The sequence below is a fragment of the Epinephelus moara genome, chromosome 1 (genome assembly GCF_006386435.1).
Source record: "Epinephelus moara isolate mb chromosome 1, YSFRI_EMoa_1.0, whole genome shotgun sequence".
Lineage (NCBI taxonomy): Eukaryota > Metazoa > Chordata > Actinopteri > Perciformes > Serranidae > Epinephelus > Epinephelus moara.
The window spans coordinates 31,067,088-31,092,891 of record NC_065506.1 but is presented as its reverse complement, the minus strand read 5'-3'; the positions used below and the strand labels follow the sequence as shown (position 1 = coordinate 31,092,891).

The window sequence follows — 25,804 nt, the reverse complement described above, 5'->3', positions numbered from 1 at the left end:
TACTTACAGGTTACTGTGCAATGGTTTTATTGGTCTGGCCCATCTAATATCACATTGGGCTGTGTATGGCTCATGCATTAAAATTAGTTTGACACCCCTGGTTTACAGTATACCCACGTATCAGCCAAAAAAACATTGGTATATGCAGGCGAGTATACCCACCTCCTCCTCAGTAACCTACCTTTCTACCTAGTAATACACCCACCTCATCAACTACCACTCCACCACTGTGTCAGGGTGAATCTGCACATTCGTATCATGCATTTGAGCTGAGTCGATACCCAGCAGGGCCACATGCAGAGCTGAACTCTCCCCGGCTGAAAATACTGAGCATCCACTTGCATCTGCTCCACTTCATTAAAGTCTAATAGCTGCTGGATGCGACACTCAAGTATCAGATGGACTTTTGCAGCATCTCTTATCCCTCTGCAATCACCTAGGCAACCTTTTAATACCACTAACTACCATAGGAGGGCAGTGAGGTACAGGGAAGCAGGGTTGGAAATTAGGCCTATCCCTGAATTCTGAAAGTTTACTTGACCTGACATTGATAAGAAATGCAGGATGTTTTTCTTGCATGATTATAATTGAAGATAAACAGCTGCAGCAAAGCAGCTGGTGTTTAAAGTTTTGTTTTAGAGGGATAATAAGCTTTTATATATAACAGAGAAAACTGTAGAGATCATTACAGTGATAGGCAGCCCCGGAAGATTAAGTACAGTATAAACTCCACACTGCAATCCTCTGAGAGATAGAGAAATCATGTCATCAGGCCTGGTTGGAGGCACACACGATGAGAAAGGAGCAGTGTAGGAGACAGAAAAAATGCAGCAGATCTGGGTCCTGTCGGCGTGGTTCCGGCTGGATTCGTTTTGCAGCCTGTTTGGGAGCACTTAAAGCGGGGCGCAGAGCCTACACAAGAATGTGCAGTTTTCAGAGGGGCGGAGACAATCCTGCCTCGCATCCATAGCGAGTAGCAGCATACAGGCAGCCTCACTGTAGGCTGCTGCTGTAAAAGACCAGGCTAAGTTTACAATAGGAAACACAATAAGGTTCTCTCTCGGTTCTTCTGGGCCATAATGGGTGGATGTTTTTCGGCCGCAGAGACGAGTCCCACAGCCCGGTAGGCATTTGTTTTCCGTGCTGCCGAACTATCCAGAATCGTCCATGGTGAAGTGACACTGGGATTCGAACAAGTGACCCGCCTAACATAGTTAGAAGTGCGGCTATTTTGCAGAGACGCAACATTACGCGCAGGAGGAAGCAGCGCAGGGTTACATTAAACCGTCCCCAGCCTGATTTGACTGCGCGTAATGTTAAAGCGCACCCTCCGCGGCTGTTTCCCCGTGGGGTGGCTGTGAGAAAAGTGGACTGTCTGGTTTGTTTTCTCCATCCACTTCCCAGACCTGCATGGAACAAAGTGTGCTTTCCGAGACATAACCTGCGCCCGTGAGGTGGATCCAGGCGGTTTGTCAGCGTGGGGTTATATGTGGTAACACTGCCCGTCGAGAGTCCAGCTTCTCCCGACAGTCATCATGAGGACCACCGAGGAGGCGGAGGGCTTTGACGGCGAGGCCTCCAACACTTCCATGATCTCCGGGGCCAGCAGTCCGTATCAACCCACCACCGAGCCCGTCCATTCAAGGAACGTTTTGGGGGGGATAAGGTGCGACGTGGAGTACCTCAAGTCATACTTTGGGATTTTAAAGGTGGTGGAAGTGGTAAGTCTGAGCACGACCGTACATTACTGTAATACTCAGAGATGGGCAGCCTCGGGAAAGTGAGTAAAACAAACTATGACGCACCATTGGTGGATAACATCTGAGCTGCCACTAACATATGGACAAATATCTTAAGGGAAAATATTATTATTAAAAGCTCTCACTTAACATCTGTACTGTATTCTGAGCATTAGCCTTACTGTTTAATCCTGTCCTTCAAGTGGTTAACCCAAATGTTCATTTGTGGCTCCACAGGTCCTGGTTTACCCTGCACCACATCCCTAATAGTGGTCAGTCAGGTTTCACGCATACAGTATGCTCACAGGCGTAGATTTTTTTGGGAGGGACATACCCCCCTCAGTATTTAGAATATGTGCAATAAAACCATGACACTAGCAGAGGACTTTTATTTTGACATAATTTAAGATGTTAACACTGTAATTGAGGCTGAAAAGGCAAAACTGGTGTGTATAAAATCATCAGAGTGTAGGAAATTAAGTGTTTGATACTCCAATTTTTTTGGCAGGGCACCTCCAAACCCCCCCATGCATGTGTCCCCAGTAGTATTGAAATGAAACCAACACCCTTGAGCATGCCTACCCCTTGACATGTGAAGGTGTAGGGGTGTTTAGTAATGCTTTGCACACCTGGCCAAACATGTGACATGCATATTTTTCAGTATACTTTTATTTTGAAGGATGCACATTGACTCAAATGTGTTTCAATGGTACATTTTGGTGCAATCAGTGCATTTATTGTGATTTCATTGACTTTTGTAATATTGTCTGTGTCTTGTAATAAGCTAGACGTTCTTGAGGGACTTTTTTGAGGATGTAGTGGTTACTGGAAAAACACATTTTCTCTGTTATTTCATATCAATACACCTAAACCAGATGTCTGAGCCGGGACAGAGGCACCAACAAAGCGAAATGAGGGCTCCCAAAGCTCTGACAATTCACCAGAGGAGGAAATATCTATCGAGCCAGAGCAATTTCTCTTCTTCTGGTGCCAAAAAAGTCAGACGCAGGCCTGCACATTCATACACATGATGTAGTGTGTCCACAACAGGAAAAACCATCGAGTTGAGGAAACTAGCAATTACCTCTAACAATGTTTGTGGAGAGCACAAGCAAACTAGAAGTCCAAACCGTTGGAAGATAATCCTTCAGACTGCTGGCTTCTTCTCTGCTCCACTTTTAAAACTTTTTTGTTTAACTTGAGATAAAGTTTGAAAACATTTTTAAGCTTGTGGGTGTCTGAGTGTCCCACCGGTCTCACAGAGGAGTACAGTCAGCCTGTGCTGTTGCACACACCTGTAATGTTTACCTCTGTGTACGTGGGAAGTTAGGATAGGGAGCCATCTGTCATCAGCGTGGGAGAAGTTTGGAGCAGGCGGTAACTAAAAGGGAGATTCATATTCGCAGCCTTCATCTGTTTCACAGCAGAATGATAGAACATTGTCTTTGACAGCACAAAAATGATTTTATTTCTGTATTGAATATTCCTTTAGCTGCAGAGGCTGCCCACAGAGAGAGAAATGCAATACGATAAAAATCATGTTCTCATTATTCATGTGTGCGATCATGCTGGTGCCTGGCCTCATGGCTTTAATATGTATAATGCATGCACATGATTATTTAAATATCTGAATAGTAGGGATTCCTTTCATGCAACACCATAGTGATATGGGCCAACAAGTAGGGCTGCATATCATTAAAACCTTTTAATATTTATGCTGATACAAAACCTGAATTTCAGTACTGATAAAGTACTGTTTTGATACCTTGCATTAAAAAAACAATATGTTTTTTTTCAACTAACCCATTACATTTAACAAAATATGCTGAAGTTCTTACAGGAACAGTGTGTAAGATTCAGGGTGATTTAGTGGCATCTAGTGGTGAGGACTGCAAATTGCAACCAGCTGAAACTTCTCCTGGTTAGAATGCCTTCAGTGGCCATTGTTCAGGAGGTTTCTACCAGGAGCCGAATTAACCACAGGGGTCTCTTCTGCTCCAAAACAAACAGACCAAGTGATTTAAACTGGTACAAACACTGAATATAGCAGCTTCATGTTACAAATGAGTGTTTTTGCAATGCTGTTCAGCATGTCGGAGATAGGCCGCTAGTCCAGTACGTGCTAATGTGTGCTCACCTTTTTTTCTCTGATAATTTAAGATGCAGTCGTTCAGGAGGTTTTTACCAGGAGCTGAATTATCCGCAGAGGTCTCGTCCTCTCTAAAACAAACAGACCCACTGATTTAAACTAGTAAAAACACTGGATAAAGCAGTTTCACTTTAAAAATCAGTGTTTTTCCGATGCTGTTGTTGGGAATGGCCCTATCTAGAGCCAGTGTTTGGTTTGTCCATTCTGGGCTACTGTAGGAACATGGCTGTGCAACAGGGTGGACTCTGTGGACAAGGACCTGCTCCCCATAAACAGCTCTTTCACGGTAACAAAAACACAACAATTCTCATTATCAGGTGATTATACACTAAAGAAAACACACTTGTTATATTATATTCCATTTCTGCCAGTGTATCCCCCTAAATCCTACACACTGGACCTTTAAAGCTATAGTGCGTAACTTCTGTCGCCTCCCAGCGGATAATGCGTTATTACAACTAATAAGCCGGCGGCACTTCCATGTACACAGAGTAACACTCGCCAGTCGCCACACACCGTACACAGAGTAACACTTGCCTTTGTGGTAGGATCCACTTCTGAACTGTGTCTCGGCCGCTTCTCCGCCATGTTGCTTTCTCTTTCTACCTGCGCTCTACCTCTTGCTATGACACTCTCCGCTCTTCCTCCCTCTCCCTTCTTGTTGTGAGGAAGCATTTCCTGTGCGCCAGCGCGGGAATGTCGCCGGTCAACACGCATACTAAAAATGATATATATTGAAAAATACCGCGAGATGTTAGAGGAGCCGATCGGCTTAATCAGCATTGTGTCATCTCCTCTGGTAGTGGCTTGGGTGAAACGGACATTTACGGACCTGTGGAAGTTACGCACTATAGCTTTAAGTTTCTTCTCAACAGCCATTCAAAACTTTGCCTCAATAAAATACAGTTTAAATTTGACAACACTTTTGATGCCATTTTTCAATATGCGACACCTTAAAAGTATCTAGGTTCAATAACCAGCTCCACAGGTGAGTCTTTGTTTCAGAACACGTACCACCAGTGCCCACATGTGCAACGTAATAGTAAATTGAGCCTTCACACAACATTGCAAAGGCAGTGATACACATAGAATGAAAAAGCTGCAAAAAAAGATAGAGATATCATGCAAATATTGCAGATATACTTTGTAAAACAATAAAGAACAAAGCAAGGGCACACCCATCTCTGTGCCTGGAGGTTCCCACATATATTATATGCTGTAAAACCTAACAGGTATAGTACAGCTAAGGTAAATACAGGTGTATAAACATGATCTAAGTTCCTTTTGTTTGCTCTTTCTATGGTTTGTTCAGCGCTGATACTGACTTTCCAGTTTGAGCTAGTCGTATCTCCTTCACCGACAAGGACAGGACCGTTGAAAGTCATCCAAGTTTACATTTAGTATCTTAGAGGAGGCCCATAAGGCTTGCAGCCAAACGGTAATAGCTTCACTGGCTCACATTTTTACTGTTCTGCCCTCTAATCATTTAGCTCCGTGCCAGCTGAGGCCGTTTAATGATCTTTTTTAGAGTGGATGGATGACAATGACTGCGTGCTCTGTTCCGTACAAGCACAGTGACACAGTTAATCTGGAAAACACTAGGAAGGAGGTGCTGTGCCTGTTATTCATATCACTATTTCAACAGGGGAGTTGCTGTGTGGCTCAAAGGGCAGATGCGTTGTTAATGGATCATCTTTGCAGAGGAATAAGTTAAATGGAGTAATGATAAGCATCAATGCAGAAAGGACTGGCTCGGTACAATACATGCTGAATTGTACTACAGATTTTTGCACACACAGAGGAATAAGGAGTTCTGCTTTATGAATTAAGGCTTCAATGTAAAGCTTGTGCGATGATGTCAGATTTGCCTGTCGTCACTAAAAAGTTAGTGGGCCTTAAATGCCTCACAAAACCCCTCTGGTGATATTCATACTTCCTTATATCTTTGCTAAAGTGAGTTACATTCAGGTCTTGTTTGCACTTTGGAAGACATTTTTAACATTTGACCCTTGTTTATTGAGAAATTCTCTGTTTCCCTATGCGCAGACCAAGGTGCTGAGTGCTAATAAAGCTGTGTTGTTGTTGCACACCACATCACTAAAATGCATTTGCAGAGGCTTTTTATAGAGCCAGTTGACTTGTCATTCCTTGGATGAATGGAAACGCCGGCTGCTCCTGGCCGCGCACTGACCAGAGACAACCCCCAGTAAGTTGTAACCTGAGCGAGGTGTGTCCATCCTGACAGCAGGTTTGTCTTTGTCTCTTTGCTGTGACTGGGTCAACAAAGACCAATTGATATTCAGTCTGTGCCCCTCTACACTGATGGGAACTTGATACCTTATAGGACTTGACAGTACACTAATCAAACCCTCATTGTTTCCCAACAAGCCTCATGCCTTCATGGTGAATAACAATGCTCTTATGGTGGTATGCAAACCCATGTTTCCCTTTTTTTAAGTCCTATTCTATGGAGTGGTAATTAAATCTTATGATAAGGTGTTTTTTTCAGTCTGTGGATGTTGTGTAATGAAGTTACCAGATGCTCCCAAATGTCAGTGAGCACTTCCTGCTCTGAGAGAGACGCCATATGCTCCATTCTCTTCTGGTTGGAACATTACTTATTGAGAGCTTGTAGAGAGATGTAAAGACAACAAGCACGTTGTGCACGCATGTGGGGAGACATGTATGCCGTTGCCTACACAACACACTTACCTTATCCTCTGGGGTGAAATAGAACCTACATTCAGGCTACATTTTCCGTCACATACACGACTGTGGGCTGCTGCTGAAGCATATTCAACATTTTGGGTAATTTTTTTGTGTGCGTGTGTGTGTGCATGAGGTCCCATAGCACTCGGAGTGCAGCATATAATGTTGCATAGTCTCCACAGCAAGGCCTCTTTTCTCCTCCATTAATTTCTGCCTGGAACAGATGGTGTATAAGAAGGGGATCTGAGTTCAAGAGGCCTTTAAAGGCAACTAATAATGTGTATTAATCCCAAAGATAAGGATTTGTGTGCATGTTGGAGAGAGAGGAGAAAGAGAGTTGATGTGTATGATTGTGCGCTTGCACATGCAGGATGAATAGTGTGTGTAGGGGTGAAGGTTGACATAAAATCATTACTTACAAGATTATCCAGTGTGGTGCTTTGTGATCCTCCGCCTCCTCCCCCGTGGCTGCCTGACACCTGCTACACAGGGACTCGGGGAAAGCAATATGCTTTCTTTAAGAGACATGACATCACCCCTCAGCCCATGCAGCCCCTCACTCCTGTTTGGGTGTAACCTTTTTGGTTGTATTACAGTCACAGACAGATTGCTATCCAACTACATGCTCTAATGAGGCTTCAGCAGCTGCAGAAAATGAAACCTTTGTCGTATTGATGGTGGTTTTGCTTTCTCTTGTCTGCAGTGTATCAGTGTGACTGCTGGACTTGTTGTGTACACGCATCACTGCATGTTAGGCGTGGGGGGAAAAATTGATTAAAAAATGCATCACGATTCTCTCTTGACAGATACTGTCTTGCCCCAAACTAAGAATTTTCCTAGTCGACCAACAGTCGTCATTTAGTTGACTAGTCGCCCGCACATTTACGATATTAATTTAATTATTAAATGATATATTTTGGGCGGGGCAACACAATGGTTTGAGTTGAAGGTGTGAGAAAGAATAGTATCAGTAACATTGTTAACACTGTGCTACATTACAGAGAAATACAAAACCGTACTAATGAACCTTCATTAATATAGGCCTATATTTTATCTACAAGTGCACGTCACACACTGAGCGAGCCGCCTGTTAATGACGCTGTGGGCTAATGGGCATGTAGCTACTTCCATGTTTCAGATGATACGTCATGTTTGTAGTCGACCAATGAAGATGAGTTTACATATCACCTTGGGTTCGTCGTTCACCTTCTCAAAATGATCCCACACTTTGGACATGTTATTAACTAGCCTGTGGAATAACCGCAGGTACCAGCCCCTTGAATTAATGTAACATACAGGTTTTGATTTATTTTGACATTTTAAAAAATGTTTTTTTTTTCTGCGACCAAGCAACTAATGAAATCTTGCCGACTAATGACCTGGTCGACTAACATTTGGTCGACTATTAGGGGGCTGCCCTAGAAATTTAAAACTAAATTCTTGCCATTATAATAATCTTTTAACAATTTTATAACACTGGGCTGTACGTTCCTAATGGCTGAACCAATTTAATGGTGAAATAACTTACTTGTATTGATAAAGATAATGGAAGTAAATTCAGGTGTTTATTTTAATTTAGTATCATTACTAATATGCCATGTTTTAAAATTACTAAGCAGTCACACAAGGAGAGAAAATAAATTATGTCTAGAAATAAAAAATTCTGACCTATAAAGATGCTTCAAGATGCATCGATATTTGTTTTATGCTGGCCTTACACCAAACAACTTTTCGAGCGATTTCCTTGTTGCAGACAAATTTCCAATGTCCCAATAAAATCATGAGAGTTTCACTTCAGTCGGTGCGTGCTCCCATGATCTCGATCTTTGGTGTGAAGTGGTTATAAAACTCATTCAGGGCTGTCTTAATTGAGTCTTTTTGTTATCTTGACATTTCGATAAAATCAAACATGTTGAATGTTGTCGTGAGTTTTCAGTCTTGGCTCATGCAGATGGAGGGGACTCTGGGGTGGAAAGAACATGAACAAGTCTCGGTTCTCTTGTACTGTGTAAAAGGAGGAGAAACAGGTGGAGCTGTGAAGTCAACAAGAGTCTGTGTTTATATGTTGGCATGTATCTGATCCACCAACCAGCACTTACTTTAGTGAGAAGTTTTACTTTTTGAAAAGGTTCACCTCTCATTACTATGGTCTCCAATAGGGCAGCTAACCAACGGAGGCTGGTGGCAAGTGGAGGCGACTTTATGGGTTACATAGATGCCGAATTGACAAGAATACTGTTGACATATGACGCCTTTTATCTTGTGTTTCTAGAGTTAAATGTTTCTGCAGAAACCTAAGGAATTGTTCATTTCTCATATTTCTTAAAGGTAGTTTGGCGTAATATTTTCCACCAATAGCAGAATGGGAAATCATCTCAAAAGTAATCTAGTTGTAGTCTTATAAATGTGATCCTGCAAGATCTGCAGTGTTTGCAAAATCTTACAGTGCATGACTAAAAACTCACGTTGTCTTTAGATGTGAGAGGGTGTCAGAGTTTAGCCTTTTGAAAGTATTATTTTAAAAGACCTGCAGTGAACAGCAGGCATTAATTGCATCTCTGACACGGAATCTAATTGAATCGTGAGGCGCCCAGAAAGTCCCACCACTAACTGTGGATCTTTAAGTGTTTCCTGTGAGGTGATGTCTCAGCCGGAGATTTGGAAGATTGGACAAAGCGTCTTGTCACAAACAGGAGAGCTCTCTGCTGACAGTTCACCAGTGCCAGTCACCACACAACAACACTATGCTTGTCAGAAACAGTAGACTGTGCTCATTAAAGTGAACAAATAGGGCCGACTATTGAGCTGCTGAGAGCCAGGAAAGAGGAGGGGGGGGTCTTCTGCTAATGAGACTGTTCGGGTTTTTGCTTCTCAAATGCGTTTTTTCAGCAGTGTCAAGTAATGAGATGGAACTAGCTGTGGTGGAAAGACAATCTCAACTAGAATTCATTACTTGCAAAAAAGCATCAGTCCCGAATAGGCATACCAAAACAGGCAGAATATAAACTAGTAAATACCCATTCCTTTTAAGTAGATTTTCAGTTTTTGCGATTTTGAATCACTGTTCTTCTTGCATCTTCTTTTTCTGCACACACACATACACAAACCGTGGGTGACAGCTCTTACTTCATCTCCATATCAAAAGCAGTTTGAAGATAGCTTTGCATGGGGAGCTTACAGGCCAGTGCTATGTGTGTCGGTGGGTTTATGCTTGGTCGATTGTGTCCATCTATACGTGTCAAGTCATTTGTTATGGTGGTAAAACATTTGTAAAGGTTTAAAAAGTCTTTTGAGAAGGGGTTCATGTTGGGGCACTTAGTGTTATGTCATGTATTATAGGGACAAGTACAAGGAGTTAGGGAATAATGTGTTCTATCAGTACCTTTGGTTTTAAACTACTGGTGCATGGCATAGTCTCATCTACGACAGTCAGTTTTCCCCACTTCTTTGTCGTCAGATCATTTTGTCCATGTGATTTTCCATTGCTCTTCCCCATTCCCATGACAGTTACTCCTCCACATGTAGCAGCCTTGTGATCATTTCTCTAATGTTCTTCCTTCTCTCTCTGCCCACCAAATTCTTTAGATAATCTAACCACATCCCTTAACTCATGCCTGCCCATTTCCCCTGACTTTGTTGCCCCAATGACACAGAGGAAGTGGATTTCAAACTGGTGGCACCCTTGTTTAATGATGACTGTGGGCCTTAAAGCTTGCTTGATGTGAGCTTGAGTGTAAATGACGCTCACCCAAGCTCAGTTGCCTGAAATAATAACTTTGCATTACAAAAACCTGCCCTCTCTGCAGCCGGGGGTTCTTTTAATTATCCAACTAATATGTGAAAACAAATTGAAACTAAAGCAGAATTAATCACCAAGCCACCGCTTGTGCAATTCACACGCTTCTCTGATACTTTATAAACTTTATTGAAAAATTCAATATCATCAGAGGACAATTCATTTACTCGCAACCTTGTATCAAAGCCGACCTAGAGCAGTGAGACACTCAAGTGTCGTGCTGATGGAGAAGAAGCAGCTAATGAAGCAGCACTTCAGTCATCTGTTCATGGAAGAAATGACTGCTGCAGTTTATTGGAAACTTTACACCGCCTGTGTTTTCTGCTCTCTCAGTGTTGTGAACCGGTTGGTGATCTTAACATGAACTGTTAGAAACATATGTGATGGTTTTCCCTATGTCTTAGAGAAAGCATGCGTCAACAAAATATTTTGCACAACCTTTCAGTTTTTCCCACTCAGCCTGGGACTAAATACCATTTGTTGTTTTTTTTTCTAAATCAGCCATGACACTTTTGATTTACTTTGCGTGAAATTACACTAACAGGGGTTGTATGCAACTTCTAGGCACCTTCTGCAAATGAAGGAGAAAGAAAAGGAAATGAAAACCTTCACGTCCTTTTAACACCTTTGTAAAATCCCATCTGCTCATGCAAAACAAACTGGCCCTTCCAGTTTGCATGAACATTTGTAAATCCCATGTGATCAAACACTATTGTGGTGCAGGATAGATAGCATGCAGTCATGCAGATAAGACAAAAAGCATACCTTAGTTGACAATAAAAATCCAGATACAGTGCATAGTGAGTCTGATACAAAGAGTTAAAAGCTTAGATATTAATGGCCCTAAGTGTTTGTGCCATTTGCCTTCTTGAGCTTTCAAAATGTCGCCATGGACTTTTTCTCACAGTCAAACCTCCAATCATCCCCTCAGCTCAAACCTATTATTATACAATATATATTGTATCAACATTTATTACAAAATGTCAGACCTGTCCCGCTCTGGTAGACCAAGCAGATCTGGTCTAAACTGGTTTGAATTCGGCTGCCTCAGGTCGGTAATATATCACAGTGGCATTCTCCTGGTTCTGTTATGTCTCTGGGTCTTGGACCGCTCTGAGCCAATCGGTAATCTGTGTGTGGTTTTGTCGGGGTCTAGATGGCAAGAGGAACACCTAAATAGCAGAATTCTTCCCATACTGTGGTTTGTTGATGGATGTTGGCTGGAGGGAGGCATCTTCAGGCTGCCAGGAGTGGGACTCATGAGATGGGCTCACAGCCTCTGGTCTATTCATAGGACAATCACTTCATCATCTGGAAAGCTTGGAATTTCAGCACTAACAGGCACACACATAAAGCTACGGAAATGGCACAACCTACAGTATTTTTAAGCTCAAGAGCGGTGTAAGCATTTATTTTGTCATTTTTATATTACGCAGTGTCTCGCTCAAACTTTCATACGACTGAGATTTATCCAGGTTCCATTTAAAATACACAGTATACTCAACATATCCTTCTCTTCTTCCTCACCTCAGGTTCTATCACTTATTGGATTCATCTGCATAGAGACCATCATGATGTGCTCTCCCTGCGGGGGGGTCTACTTCTTCGAGTTTGTCAGCTGCAGTGCCTTCGTGGTGACAGGAGTCCTCCTCCTCATCTTCAGCCTCAACCTGCACACCAAGGTGCCCCACGTCAACTGGAGCCTCACGGTAGGTACAGCCAGACAGGAAGTGTCTCAGGACCTGAAACATGATGCATTTGAATGATTTAGAACAAAAGCTTGTTGATAGGGATGTGACAAGAGTGAAAATGGCAGCAGGTAAAAGCGTTCCCTTTTTGCTGCAGTGTTTTTTCTTACACAACCACAGGGGCGACTAGAGTTGGAAACTGTAGAATCTGACACATTGGAAAAGTTTCCACACTTGAGCTTTGAAGAGATTGCAAGGCTGGGGAGTTTGAGCTTGGATCATCAGGCTACATGTGTCTCTATACTGAACATAATACTACAATTGGATGGAATACGGCATCAGTGAATTTGCAAAAACAGTGTGTGGAAGTATTTGGTTACAACAAAAACACTATTGTCAAGGTAATTCCTTATTGTATTTGTTTCATATTCTGTCAGAGAGTCTGATGACAGGTTGTCAACAATCTAGCAGCATGCCTCATCTTATAATGGCAAATTGAAAAGCAGTGGTCCTGCAAATAGTTCATATGGTTTTAAGGAATTTTTCACCCACAAAATGATCATTTGTATGTCAGTTTCGCACTGTGTGTTATGTTGAACTGGTGAAGAAAACTTGTTTTTCTTGTGTGCCTCCAAGGTGAATGGAGAATCCAAAAACAAGAATATTCTTGATGAAATGAAGCTTAGTTTAGTGCATGCAGGAATCATACGTCGTCATACTGTAATCAGCTGACAGCCAGCTGATTGGATCGTTGTTTCTAATCAGTCACACGCCAATCACAGCCCATTGCCACACAAGGCAGTCCATTTGAGTATGGCTTCCTACTCAGTGATCCCTGCTACACTAATGCTGCCACACACCGCTGCTGCTGCTGCTGCTGGCAAAGCTTTACCTCCACCACCCCAGCCTCCACCTTTCTAATTCAGAATCCTAACATAGCTCTGAGGTCAAAATGGTATTTAACATCTTGATTGGGCCCACTCTTGTGTACTATGGGACTTCTAGCATGCTGCATGTCTAATCCAGGGAGCACCTCAAGAGCGAAGCCCTCAACACCAAGCTGTATTTACATTTGTCGCAATAAATGGTTAAAAGTATTACGAGTATTCCTGACTGAATCGAAGTCAGAGGGGTCCATGCAAAACTATATCAAATCACCCGAACTCTTACACAACCTGTGTATTATAAGCCAAGTCTCATTTATCCAGGCGTATGCTCAGTATTTCCCAAGCATTTCTGCTTAAACCGTACAATTTTAAAACCCTTACCCATATGAGTAGCATGCCTGAGCAAACACGTGCGTTTACATGCTTGCCCAGGCACATAAATCATCTGTGCGTGAGACAGTTATGGAAGTATGATAATGGTAAAGTTTTAACAAAAATGCATGTGTTTGGGAAGTACTGAGCATACAACCGGATAAATGAGACTTGAGTAATACTGCACGAGTTGTGTGAGAGTTTGTTACTGGGTGTTTTGATAGAGTTTTGCTGTTGTTAAATGTGAAGCCCTTTTACTCCAGTTCATGAAGAATTTTCTCCCGTGTCAGATTCTTCGTTCAAAGTGGAGGCATGTGAGAAAAACAAAGTTTTCCTCACCAGTTCAACATAAAAAAAAGTGCGTTATTGATTGAAGTATTCCTTTAAGTCCTTATAACAACATTAAACATTTGCAGGACCTCTGCAAAGTATTCCTTCAAGCTTGACTTTTTGCTGAATTTCTCTGAGTGGGTGGTAAATTGGCTAGTTGAATTATCTTGTACTCACTTTTGCAGCCTCAGTAGTACTGTGTGTTTTTTGCCAATTACGCAGATGTTCAGACGCTAGTATGCCAAACTACGATGGTGAACATAGTAAACATTATTCCTGCCAAACATGGACATAATAGCATCGGCACTGTTTGCATTTTAACATACTGAGGTTCGGCTTTAATTTAAGGCACCTCTGAGCCTAGGGGTACAGCTGCCAGCATGACTGTAGACTCTTGTTACTCTATGTTTACGTCGATGTTATGTTCTTATTTAAACTGTGAAAGTTTAACAGACAGAAAATGTGTAGTCACAGTGTTGCTTGTCACTCTTGCTTTTATTTCCCTCGTCTCATACTTTTAGTGCCATAATTGTCATAAATGTCATGGTAACATTAATGTTTGAACCTATTTTATGTATCAGACCAAGTCTTTCTAAATGCAGTTCCTCTCTTCTATGAGCTGATCTACCTGCACAGCTATACATAGAAAACGTGTCCTTATACACCAGTTCATATGATATCTTACAAAAAATGAATGATATTATGGATGTAAAGTTAAGTAGGTTAGGTTAGGTTAGGTTAGGGTGCAGTTGCTCAGTCCATAGAGACTTGTGTTGGGAACTGGAGGGTCGCCAGTTCAAGTCCCTGTCCGGACCAAATATGGAGCGTGGAGTGGTTGCTGGAGAGGTACCAGCTCACCTCCTGTGCACCGCCGAGGTGTCCTTGAGTAAGGCACCTAACCCCCAACTGCTTGGGGCACTTGTCCATGGGCAGCCCCCTTAATCTGACATCTCTCCATTTAATGCATGTATATGTCTTGTTTGTACGTGTGTGTATTTCGGGCCTGTCTGTATATGACAACAGAGTGAAAAAACAGAATTTCCCCTTGGGATTAATAAAGTATATCTTCTTCTTCCTCCTCTTTTTCTTCTTCTTAAGGCAAGGAAAATTATGTAGGCGTGGTGAAGGAAAACAAACCAGGTGACCTTAAAATTGCTCAGAGTTCACTTTGTTTCACATGGGACATGAACACTGGTCTCTTGGGGAAAGTCCTGTGTTGTTTGACTCCTCCACTACCCCAACGTGCCTCCTTACGCTGACTTTTAGTCTTTACTTCCTTCTTCTCACCCATCAGCACATCGGTCACATGATCGTAGCATTCCAGATTACGTGGGTTTTATAAGATTTGTGGTGCTTTACTTTTTGTAGGTATATGTCTGATCAGTGCATGAGAACAGTCTGAAATAGACGTCTGCTTGAAGTGTGTAGTCTTGTATTTATTATGAGGCTTAGAAGGAGCTTATTAAACCAATGAAACGTGAAACTTTAGCGAGTATGGAGCCAGTTGGGGGAGGCGTACAGTTTCAGTGTTACCAGCAGGATATGCATTGTCAGCTGTAAGCAAATGACCTGGTGGGTGTTCTCCAGCAGATACTGGTTGGCTCTCAGTATTTGCCTACATACACACGTTGGCGTGTTCTGAGCTGCAGCCAAGTATCCTCTACAGAGGGGAGTGGAAAAAATGTCTTAAACTGTATTTCCAGAGGCCACACAGCGTACGTAGAGTAGTAATGGATGTTCAGCCAGATGTCCAAATCCAACCATAGCTATCAGATTGCTTTATGGCATCCTTGGTACGGTATTCCACCTCATACATGAAGAGAGGGAGTGACTTTGGCTTCTGCTTTTGGCTGAATGACGCCAAACGAATGCTTTTTAAAGTCTCAGAGTGGCAGTCTATAAAACCTAAAATCCTACTGTTCTTCTTACACATTCTGTTTCTTTTCTCCTGAAGCTCGCTGATCCTCCTCATGTCAGCTCTGACTGGTTAATTATTTTTCCTCTCAGGTGATTAATAGTGTAGAAATATGCAATTAACATGTATATTTGTGTGCGCAGGCTTGCGTAGAAGTTTGGTTGTGGGCTGCCATTAGACTCACAGAGGAGGTTGTTCTTCAAAGAGGTTGTGGTGGGCTGCGGTTTGGCTCACTGTTATTGCTGGAAACATGCTGGTATGTGCAAAAATATTCAGTCTTTCATATCTAGTGAAGAGGAGTCTATATTTGGAGGACAACGAATTTTGTGTTGACAACACAAAAAGCCTCTGCAGTCTACATTTGGTGATTAAACTGCAGCATCAGTTTGATTTCACAGTCTGCCCCGACTGCAAACTGTTGTGGCTAACAAGCACATGATGCTCAGTTCCACTCCACAGTTGTAGGCCGAACCCCACGCTGTTTATGTCTGTCAAGTTCAAAGCAGCTCCAGTCACATTAGGCCCCTGGGATTTTCACTATGAGTAAGCATTTCAGAGTGTTAACCAACTGTTAACCCTTCTGCTGCCTCTCCCTGTTTCCAAACTCCAAAGCGGCGACCGATGCAGCCATCCCTCCTCTGAGCTGTTTTATAATGTGGTTTTGATCGTACAATTATGTGCTATGTGATCCCATCCCCTCCAATTCACCCTCTGTGATGACTTTGGCAGCACGGAGGGGGAAACACAGGTCCTGACCTTTTCTCCCACCCCTTCAACAAGGAAGTGACTGCAATCCTGGGATCCTGTTGTAAAGCCACTCGGTGACTTGTTGAACTTTACTTTGCGTGATTGAGCTTGCTTTGCTCAACCGGCTAGAAAGAGAGATAACGGCAGACCACACGGTGTATTGTTGTCCTAATTCTCACAGCCAAATAACTGTCGGGCATGCTGAGGGGCTCTGGGAAAGAAATGGGGCAATGCTGAGGACACACACACACACTGCACAACATTCACAAGGGGAGGGAGAGAGAGATACTAGTGTTGTTATTCTCTTTTTGAAAGGAGAGCAACGGTTTGCTTACCCTGCCAGTGTGTCTGATATATTCAGGTTGGTTTTGTTGTGGGGACAGACAGGACCTCATCAGAGTTAATGCATGAATGAATTGGTTATGAATGAATGGGCTTGTCACAGCCTCACACATTAGCTACTGTCTGTCTCAGTTTGTTTCACATAAAAGATCTGTATAGAGGGGTGCAGGAATGAGTCTTCAGCTGCGGAAACGAGTTAGCATTTTAGTGCTCCCGGTTCCCTCGTCTGGAAGTCAATGGGTTTTATGAATGGCTTTCTCGGAGAGATGCCTGAAATAATGTCTGTGGTTAACACAAGCTGAAGAGACGGTCACATTTTGTTCTACAACATAAAATACGTCAGTAAATACCCCGCATGTGAATTTTGAAGGTTTCATGTGTCTTAAAAAAGATGGTTGCTAACAAGAGGCTAAATGAGACTGCGGAATGTCATCACAGCCTCATTGTGGTGACAGTTGGTGTTTCTCACAGTCAAGGATCCTTCCATGGTAGGACAGGATCCTACAGAGGCAAGGCAAGAATCCTTCCTAGCATTCGGGGAACACTCATTGGAACAAGCTTGGGAGTGCCCCCAGGTGTGGGTTATTAACCCTCTGGGGACTGAGGGGGTTAGTTTGAAATATATTTCTGGATTATAAACTCCTAGAGATATTAATCCAAAGAAATATATTTGCCCTTAAAGTCATGAAAGTCACAAAAATACTGCTTACATTTGTGACTTTCGTGACTTTAAGGGCAAATATATTTCTGGATTATAAATTCCTAGAGATATTAATCCAAAGAAATGACATATATATCTAAATCCTGCCGAGCTCTGCCGTGTAGTTTTCATTGAAGAGGCCCCGGCTTTACTTTCACCAAATCATGCACAAAGAATTATGGGTACTTTATACCCACTGTGGGTACACACTTGCACCCTTGAAAATTCTCTAAAGAAAGGACTCTGTCCTTGGTGGAATTTGAAGGATCCTTGACATTGGAACAGTCCTTATGCGAGAATTGATGATGTAGCATCCTTGAAAGTCAGCCATTTAAGGATCTGTCCTTGACTTTGAGAAACACCTAATGTTGAAGCCATGCAACCGTGGAGTAATTTGTTTATAGCCTAACATTAGCTTTTTACTTCTGGTGATTGCATTTACACCTAACATTACATTATGGTGCTGAACAATACATGTTAGTATTGTAAACTTTTGTTTGCCACCAAGCTTATTTTCTGCAGTAATCCAAAATTGGACGAAAATATCCCATTGGCTTTTTGTCGAGGGAATCAGGGCAATGCTATCTTCCAGGTCAGCCTACAAAATAATGTCATCCCTGAAGCAGTCTATTGACTAAAAATGTTAGATGTCAACAAGATTGTTTTCTTTGTCAAATTGTTTGCTACTTTAATATATACTTTTCGTACGTGTAGGTTTAGCTGCCAACAAAATACACAAAAACCACAATATTTTAACCATGCGCTTAAAAAACTTGATTTGTACTTTAACCCCAAGCAGCGTTGAATTTGAGACTGCCTGCATCTTGTCTTTTATAGCCTGTTTGTTCATGTTTTGGCAAATCTGCATCATAGAAAGTCATTCCTGTTCTCACTGTGGTGTAGTACTTGACATAATGAGGTCAGAATATGATGGGTATGAACCAAGATCAGACAGATCAGATTTATGGGTGTTTGTTTTGTCTTTGTTCAATGAGCATTATTTATCTTCTTATCTTTCAATAATGTATTTGTTTACATCCCTAATACACACACACCAGTGTCACAGCATCCATGCAGTACCACTGTGTACAGGATCATATTGCAAGCAAAGGATTAACCTGACTCTTTGAACTTCCAGTTCCTGTATGTTGTCTGTATGTACAGTGTGTTTGCATGTGTATAACCTTGTTTCTATGTTTAACCCTGGGTTATTCTGCTGGTAATGATCTACATCTCTCTGCTGAATCCGCACACATACACACACACACACACACACACACACACACACACACAGCTGAGGTTTGTGGTTATTATTAGCTATAGTCATTAATCTATCATCAGTTCAGAGCAGAGACCGCTTTCCTCATGTTGTATTTACTTTACCTACAAGCGGAATCCAATAAAAGCTTTCTGGGTTTTGACAGCTGAAGTCTGCCACCCAGGCAGACAAAAGACATGAAATACTTCCCTGCTATCTTTATTTGTCTTTTCAGAAGGAATCAGGCGTAGATATGAAAGCCAGAGAGATTTTTTTTTTGCATGAAGCTCTCTGGGAGCCCAGTGGGACTCGCTGCGACTGTAAGGAGAAGAGATTTTATAATTAGTATTGTGCTTTGTCCTCTAGGGTTTCCATAGTTGCAGTCCATTGAGTATTCGTAGCTTTTATCTTAAGAGCAAAACAGAAACAGAGGACAACGTACAGTTACATGGAACATTGTGTGTTTTAATATGATTTACCCCTGAACAAGCACCTCCTTTTAGTGCGCAAACCTGATATAGAAGCGGAAAATACAATTGTTACTGATTTTTGATGGCAGTGGTGAGCCTGTAAGATGACTCTCTCTTAGACTAGGCACATACATGGCACAGGAAGCACTCTTTTTACAAAATAAGCAACTCTTTATTTAATAGTTTACACAGGTAAAGTCACAAGACTTTGTTCCTCTAGACAATGTTGGTCAATATTAACTGAGAATATTATCTAACTGCTTGCTACAAGTGCATTACACCTCTCCTTGTTAGTGTCATGGACAGTATGTCTGCCTGTTTGACTCCCTGACTGGGAGAAGCATTTATTTTTGGGGTCTTCTGGGTTCAGTTCTGGCTCGGGAAAAGCTTAAAGCTCAACTAATTTCTTTGTTTTTAAACCATGCTAGTTTGGACCAATACTCTGAATCTCGGCAGATAGAGAAGATTCTGAAACAAAGATATGAGCCAATAATAAGCCGGAGAGCCAGTGGTTTGGTTGTGTCTGTGCTCGTGTTATTAAAGGTTTCACAGAGTGCTGGCCTGGTTAAAACTTGGAATTTGGGAAACGAGTGAAACAGAGAGGCTGAGGGTCAACTGCAGGAGCTGAACTGACGGGTGAATACACAGTATTTCCTGTTTGACCGGTTGGGCTAGATAGACAGCAGTGTGTGTGTATTGTGAGTAATGTGTGTGGGGATTATAATGCTGGTGCATATTAACTGTGCCAGTTAGAAGGAGGTGTCATGGTTCCATATCAGCACGTTACTGATTAAACTGCAGGATCACTTGCAAAGTTTTTCTGCCCGGCTGAGCTGTCTGCCTCATCTGTTGTGTGTGTGCGCGTGTGTGTGCACGTTTGTGTGTAGTGTCTGTTCCAGTCGCCATTGTTTGAGCATTGTGTGTCATATGAGAGACCATGTCTGCCGTGATCACAATCACGCATGTGATCACGAGGGCCGTGCCCCAGTCAGGCTGAGCACTTCATTATTAACCCTTCGCTGCCTGCCTGAGCTGCTGAAAACAGGAGAGTAAAACATGAAAGGGAAGTATCTCTTTCATTCTCCTGTGTAAAATGGTGGGGGATGGAGAGAGTTATGTGTGTTTGTGTGTAATACGAGGTGCTAGGTGGCTTTTAACTATGTGCTGTTGGATTCTTTGCCCTCCTGCAGTTTTAAACTCATGGAGAAGCGTCAGTATGCAGTCTGGCTGGTTCGAAGAGTGTGAGCAAACTCTTTGTTTGTTCAACATGGTACGACATTATGCAGGATGTCCTACCTGGAGGTGGCATCAGACTTGTTGCTCAGACGAATGCGGGTTTAAATAGTTGCAGAAAGACCTTTGATGTTTGTGGACTCTACAAAAGATGATTGGTATCATCATTGAACTGATCTGCAGCATTACTTTTGCATTGAAATTTAAATTTCATCATCGTTTTAATACTTCAGTGATACACTTTGGTGCAGCAAACATCTCCTGCTGTGAGGAAAAATAAAAATGACTGAAATGTAAAATGCAGGAGGCAGCTGTTTGCAGGATTATGTAAAGACCACTGTATTAGAAGATATTTTCTCTACATATTCTTTGAATTTATATATGCTATATACTTCAGGTGGGGCTGGGTATTGAACCTTAAAGGTCCAGTGTGTAGGACTTAAAGAGCTATATTGGCAGAAATGGAATATAATATTCATAACTACGTTTTCAGTAGTGTGTAATCACCTGAAAAAATGTGTTTTCATTACCTTAGAAAGGGGGTTTCCAAACTTAATTGAATGGGAGCCAGCTGTTTCGCACATCATACAGGCTATTAAAAAAAATCACATACAAATGAGACAAACGCAACTGTTTCATCTATAAGTGTATTCAAGTTTCCACCGTTCCTGAAAGCGGCGGCCCTTGCTGTCGAATTTACGCTTCTTTACTGTGGCTATGTATTGTACCTAGCATGATATGCTTGTCATGCACATTTGCTTCTTTACTGTACCATGTGTTTATGAAAACACATTAGTTCTGCCTGTCCTACTTGCTGTATGTCTACAAACCATATGATAGTCTTGCCATGGTAAAGTCAACGGAAAAAATATTGTCCTACTTGATTAACCAATAATATTAATATTAACCAACATCTCTCCGCGAGACACAGTTGGCCTCAGGACTGGACTTTGGACATGCGTGTCCTTGCCCTAGAATAAGCCTTTTATATCTACAAAGGAAGTGGGTCCTCTTCCACAGAGTTCGCTTTGTTGTTTCTACAGCAGCCCAGAATGAACAAACCAAACACTGGCTCTAGATAGGGCCATTTGCATTTTTGCATTTTTGCATCGGCCACCATAGTTTTCCTAGTCTCTATATACAGACTGTACATTCAGTGAATGTAGAGTCTGTAGGCAAACCCCGGAGATCTTGCCGCCGGAAGAAGAGCGGAAGAGCCCTGGTTTCCGGTTGTAGGCTGTTTGTAGCCCGCGTGATATTCGCCAATCATGTTTGAGCCGGCTGCAGTTGTTGCCAGGTTCAACGGTCCGTGCGGTGAACTAACGAGGCGGAACATAATTGGCGTCACAGCAAACTCTGAATCCATCGCAGTGGTTCAGCATATTTACTTATCTATAAAAGGAAGTTGGAAACGGAAATTCGCCTCCTCCGTTCAGATCAAACCGGAATGCCAAAAAATCGACGCTGAATACAGCTGATGGGTTCCCAGAATGTAGTTTTCCTAAATGCTTGGCACATGGAAGAAGTTTCCTTTGGTTGCAATCTGCAACCTCACCACTAGATGCCACTAAATTCTACACACTAGACCTTTATACTTTTTGGGTAATGACAATGTATATAAAGCAACAAGTACTGAAAAATGGCATATATTGCTCTCTTCTTTACCATTTTCAGACTATATGTTTTTGTCAAGATTTCAAGATTTTTTCTTGTTGTGAAATGAAGAAATACTTTTTTAGTAAAACATATTTGTATTCCTTAAACAAGGTATCTAAATAAGTTTTGTTATCAGTACTAAGCGGCAACCTGTGGGTCTGAAAAGTGAAGCCAATGGGGAAGTGCCTTAAACCTGCATGTTTTCTAATGGCCAGCAGAGGACAACTCCACTGGTTGCATAAAGCAGTCCAGTTGTAGTATCCCATGAGAGACTTGATTCATGACCTCAGAAAACAATTTCCTAATGACTTTATGGTGTTAATCACTAGGTCTAAGCCCTCTTCAGTACAGCATGACTTTCATTTTGGAAATTGTGATACCTCAATTATGATGGAAATTATGATACCCCAAGCAGGGTATGTCTTAGGGCTTGGCTTCCTACCACGGTGGTTTCCTCAGGTTCTCAGTCAGATCCACCCCTTGCTCCTCCACGGCTCCACCCTCTCGTCCAAATATGGCCACTTGCAATGGCCAAAATGCCAAACTCAAGGCTTCAAAACCAGAGTCCATAAACCAGTGGGTGATGTCACAAAGGCTAGGTCGACTTGTTTTGTACAGTCCATGATTGGTACTGAAAATTAAATATTGTGACTGTGGTTAAAGTTAAATTCTTTGCATCAGCTGCTCCCATCATGAAATATTCTGTACTCAGGTCCTGAAAATGTAGTACTGTGCTGTAGTACTGATCTGTAGTCTGATGTTATCTTGCTTGTTCTTGTGTCTTCCTACAGGACCTGGTTAACACAGCTGCGAGCACCTTCTTCTTCTTCTTGTCATCTCTTGTGCTGGCCTGCATCAACCACAACACTGGAGCTGAAATAGCAGCAGTGGTGAGTCGTCAGAGCCGTCCTCTTTTGCCAGAGATTTACAAACTCCCTTTTATCAGGCATGAAGTTTCCTCTCAAAGCAGAAATATATAGATGCTTTTGAATAGTGTCAGCCAAGAGTTCAGCAGACGTCTCTTTTAGGTATCAGACTATTTAATCTTGTGTGTGTGGGTGAGCTGAGGAGACCGAGGAACTTTTCCTGGTTCTGTTTGAAATATCTGACTGCTGCTGCCTGGTAGCTCCAGTTACTATCTGATCTGAGTCACATGCTCTCTGATTAGTTAGCAGAGAGCTGCCAAAATAAACCCGCATGCACATTTATTAACACTAGACCACTGTCTGTATTTTTAGCAAGCATGATCATAGTCATTTATCTGTGTGTGTCTATTCATGCACTTATAATCAAGTGAGCTTTTTAGTCTGCTTTTTGTGCCTAAATCAACTTTGTGTGGCCATGTTGTATTCAGTCCTTTGGGTCCCATTCAAATTCAGACATTGTTATTCTACTTCCTGTCTCCACGCAGATCTTCGGCTTCCTGGTGACAGGTGTGTATGGAATAAACACCTTCCTGGCGGTACGGAGATGGCGCCGCGGCAATGGGTGTCCAGGGGCAGCTCAGACCAGCGAGTACATGCGAGCACGCACGGCGTCTCGTGGAGAAATGGAAGCGAGACCCGAGCTCGCATGAGCGCTGGCAGACAATCAGACAGACTAAAGGAAAGCCACACTATGGGCAGCTGACTGAGATGGACTCAGTATTTTAATCAAGTCGTGAGTGGAAGGGCTCATCTCAAACTCGCCACATGCTTTTGACTTCTCGTTACAACACCTCAGCTGCGCTTTCTGCCCGCCCAGCCACTGAATACATCTTCATTTACGGTCACAGATGAGCACTGAGGCATTGTTTATCAGGCTTCAGTGACACATAAAGACTCTAAAGTGAAGAGCTCCAGTCAGGATTGAAGGTATTCTCTGTAAAACTTTTCATCCACATAACTTTAAAGTCAGTATGAAGGATGACTTTCACGAAGAGCCCGTGCTCCAACTCCTGTTCTGGTGTAGGTGTTGACTTTTGAGAAAGTTTTGTGTTTCACTGTGAAGAGTTAAAGAAGGTCAGCTTTTGTACAGTTTGCTTACAATATTTCATGCCGCTGTCTGTGAAGTCTGTGGTAACAAATGTGATCATGGATTCAGGAAGCCACTGGACCAGCAGCACACAGTAACCCGCAGCACAACAGAAGCATCACGACTTCACTGTTCATCTTAGATACTGACATCAGCCTTTAGTTTCTACCTGTGGGCAAGGCTGACATTAGATATTTTAATCATGTTTGTTTCCCCTTAGTCTTGACTAACTTTACAAATGCCTTTAACATTAAACCTTTGGCCACTTCTAAGATCTTTCCTGCCAGCAGTGATGCAGCAACAGTACAGGGTCATTCTTAACTGCAGAAAAGACAACAAAAGGTCCACATTTTGAAGTGAGTGAAGAAGATTTACTTTGTTGTAACACAAATGCATGCAGTGGGTTTGACACAGTTGTGAGACCACAATAAAAAATACTCCATTCCACAGAGGTTCTGGACGCAGGTCACATGACTGGGACTCGAGACTCAAGTCACTAATTTGATGACTTAAGACTCAACTTGACAAAATCAAAAAAGACTTGCTGCTTAAGTTGAGCTTTAACACCTATGACTTGTGATTTCACTTAGACTTGAGCCTGACTTCAAAATACTTGATACCTTCCCCCTAACCCAAAGATTATTTAAAAAGAGAGCCACAAATTGATTTATTTCTTGATTCAACGTACGTTAGCGCTGTTCATTTCCAGCAAGTCGACACTTAATTCGTCAGATCCACTTTGTTTGAAACCAGTCTGACAGCATTCGGTCAAGTTTCAGGAGAGAACCATGAAGAACTAATGTTATGCTACCAAAGATAATTTTATTTGCGTGCAAAAACTACACGGTGGTCAACAAAAAAAGAATTGCACAGTAGTGCAGTGGTTAGCATTGTCACCTCACAGTAAGAGGTTCGAAGTTCGTTCCTGGTCCGAATCCAGGGTGGGGGAGCCCTTCTGTGCGGAGTTTGCATGTTCTCCCTGTGTCAGCGTGGTTTTCTCCAGGTACTCCGGCTTCCTCCCACAGTCCAAAGACAGTCAGGTTAATTGGTGACTCTAAATTGCCTGCAGGTGTAAGTGTGAATGGTTGTCTGTCTCTGTGTGTCAGCCCTGTGATAGTCTGGCGACCTGTCCACAGTGTACCCTGCCTCTTGCCCAGTGTCAGCTGGGATAGGCTCCAGCTCCCCGCAACCCTCAACAGGATAAGCAGAAATGTATGAATGACTATGCAAAACATGCCGGATGAAAATTAAAGACAATGACACAACAACTTCCAGCTTTGTTCAACATTTAAAGTTGCACAAAGAACAGTAAGTCAAGGCTAATATTAGCATAGCAAGCTAAAGCTTAGCTAACGGTATTACTATGTTGTTAAAATGGCATTACGTTTGGTGACTTTGTCGAGACTCAAAACTCAGAGTTTAAGACTTGGGACTTGATTTGGGACTTGAGTGCAAAGACTTTAGACTTAATGACTTGGTCCCACCTCTGCCATTCCATCTGCTTTTTCCCATTTTGTGTGTAAACTAACCATAAATATTCATATCAGCATTCCTAGAATTTTGTTTTTGAGGTCTGTGATGGGTCAACACTGTGAGCCAGGAGTAGGTCGTGTCAGGCGCTAATAAGGTAGTCAGTATCTTGTTACTTTTGCACGTATCCAACGCTTCGGGTGACACGATTGTTGACGGTACATCAGTGAGATTCATTTTAAAACATCAGTAGGTGCCCTTAGCCTGCTGACTATCTCAGGTATTGACACGTTCCTTCCATCTTTAATTCTTAAGCAAACTTTTGAAATG

General features: G+C 42.3%; 1 protein-coding gene across 1 annotated transcript; it reads left to right on the top strand.

Moving 5' to 3' along the window:
* Nucleotides 1-952: 952 nt before the first annotated feature.
* cmtm4 (CKLF-like MARVEL transmembrane domain containing 4) lies at nt 953-24,656 on the top strand. Its single transcript, XM_050045167.1, has 4 exons — nt 953-1,721; nt 11,926-12,102; nt 22,783-22,881; nt 23,403-24,656. Exons 1-4 carry the CDS (start codon nt 1,536-1,538, stop codon nt 23,565-23,567), a joined length of 627 nt encoding a protein of 208 aa, XP_049901124.1. The 5' UTR covers nt 953-1,535; the 3' UTR covers nt 23,568-24,656.
* Nucleotides 24,657-25,804: the final 1,148 nt, after the last annotated feature.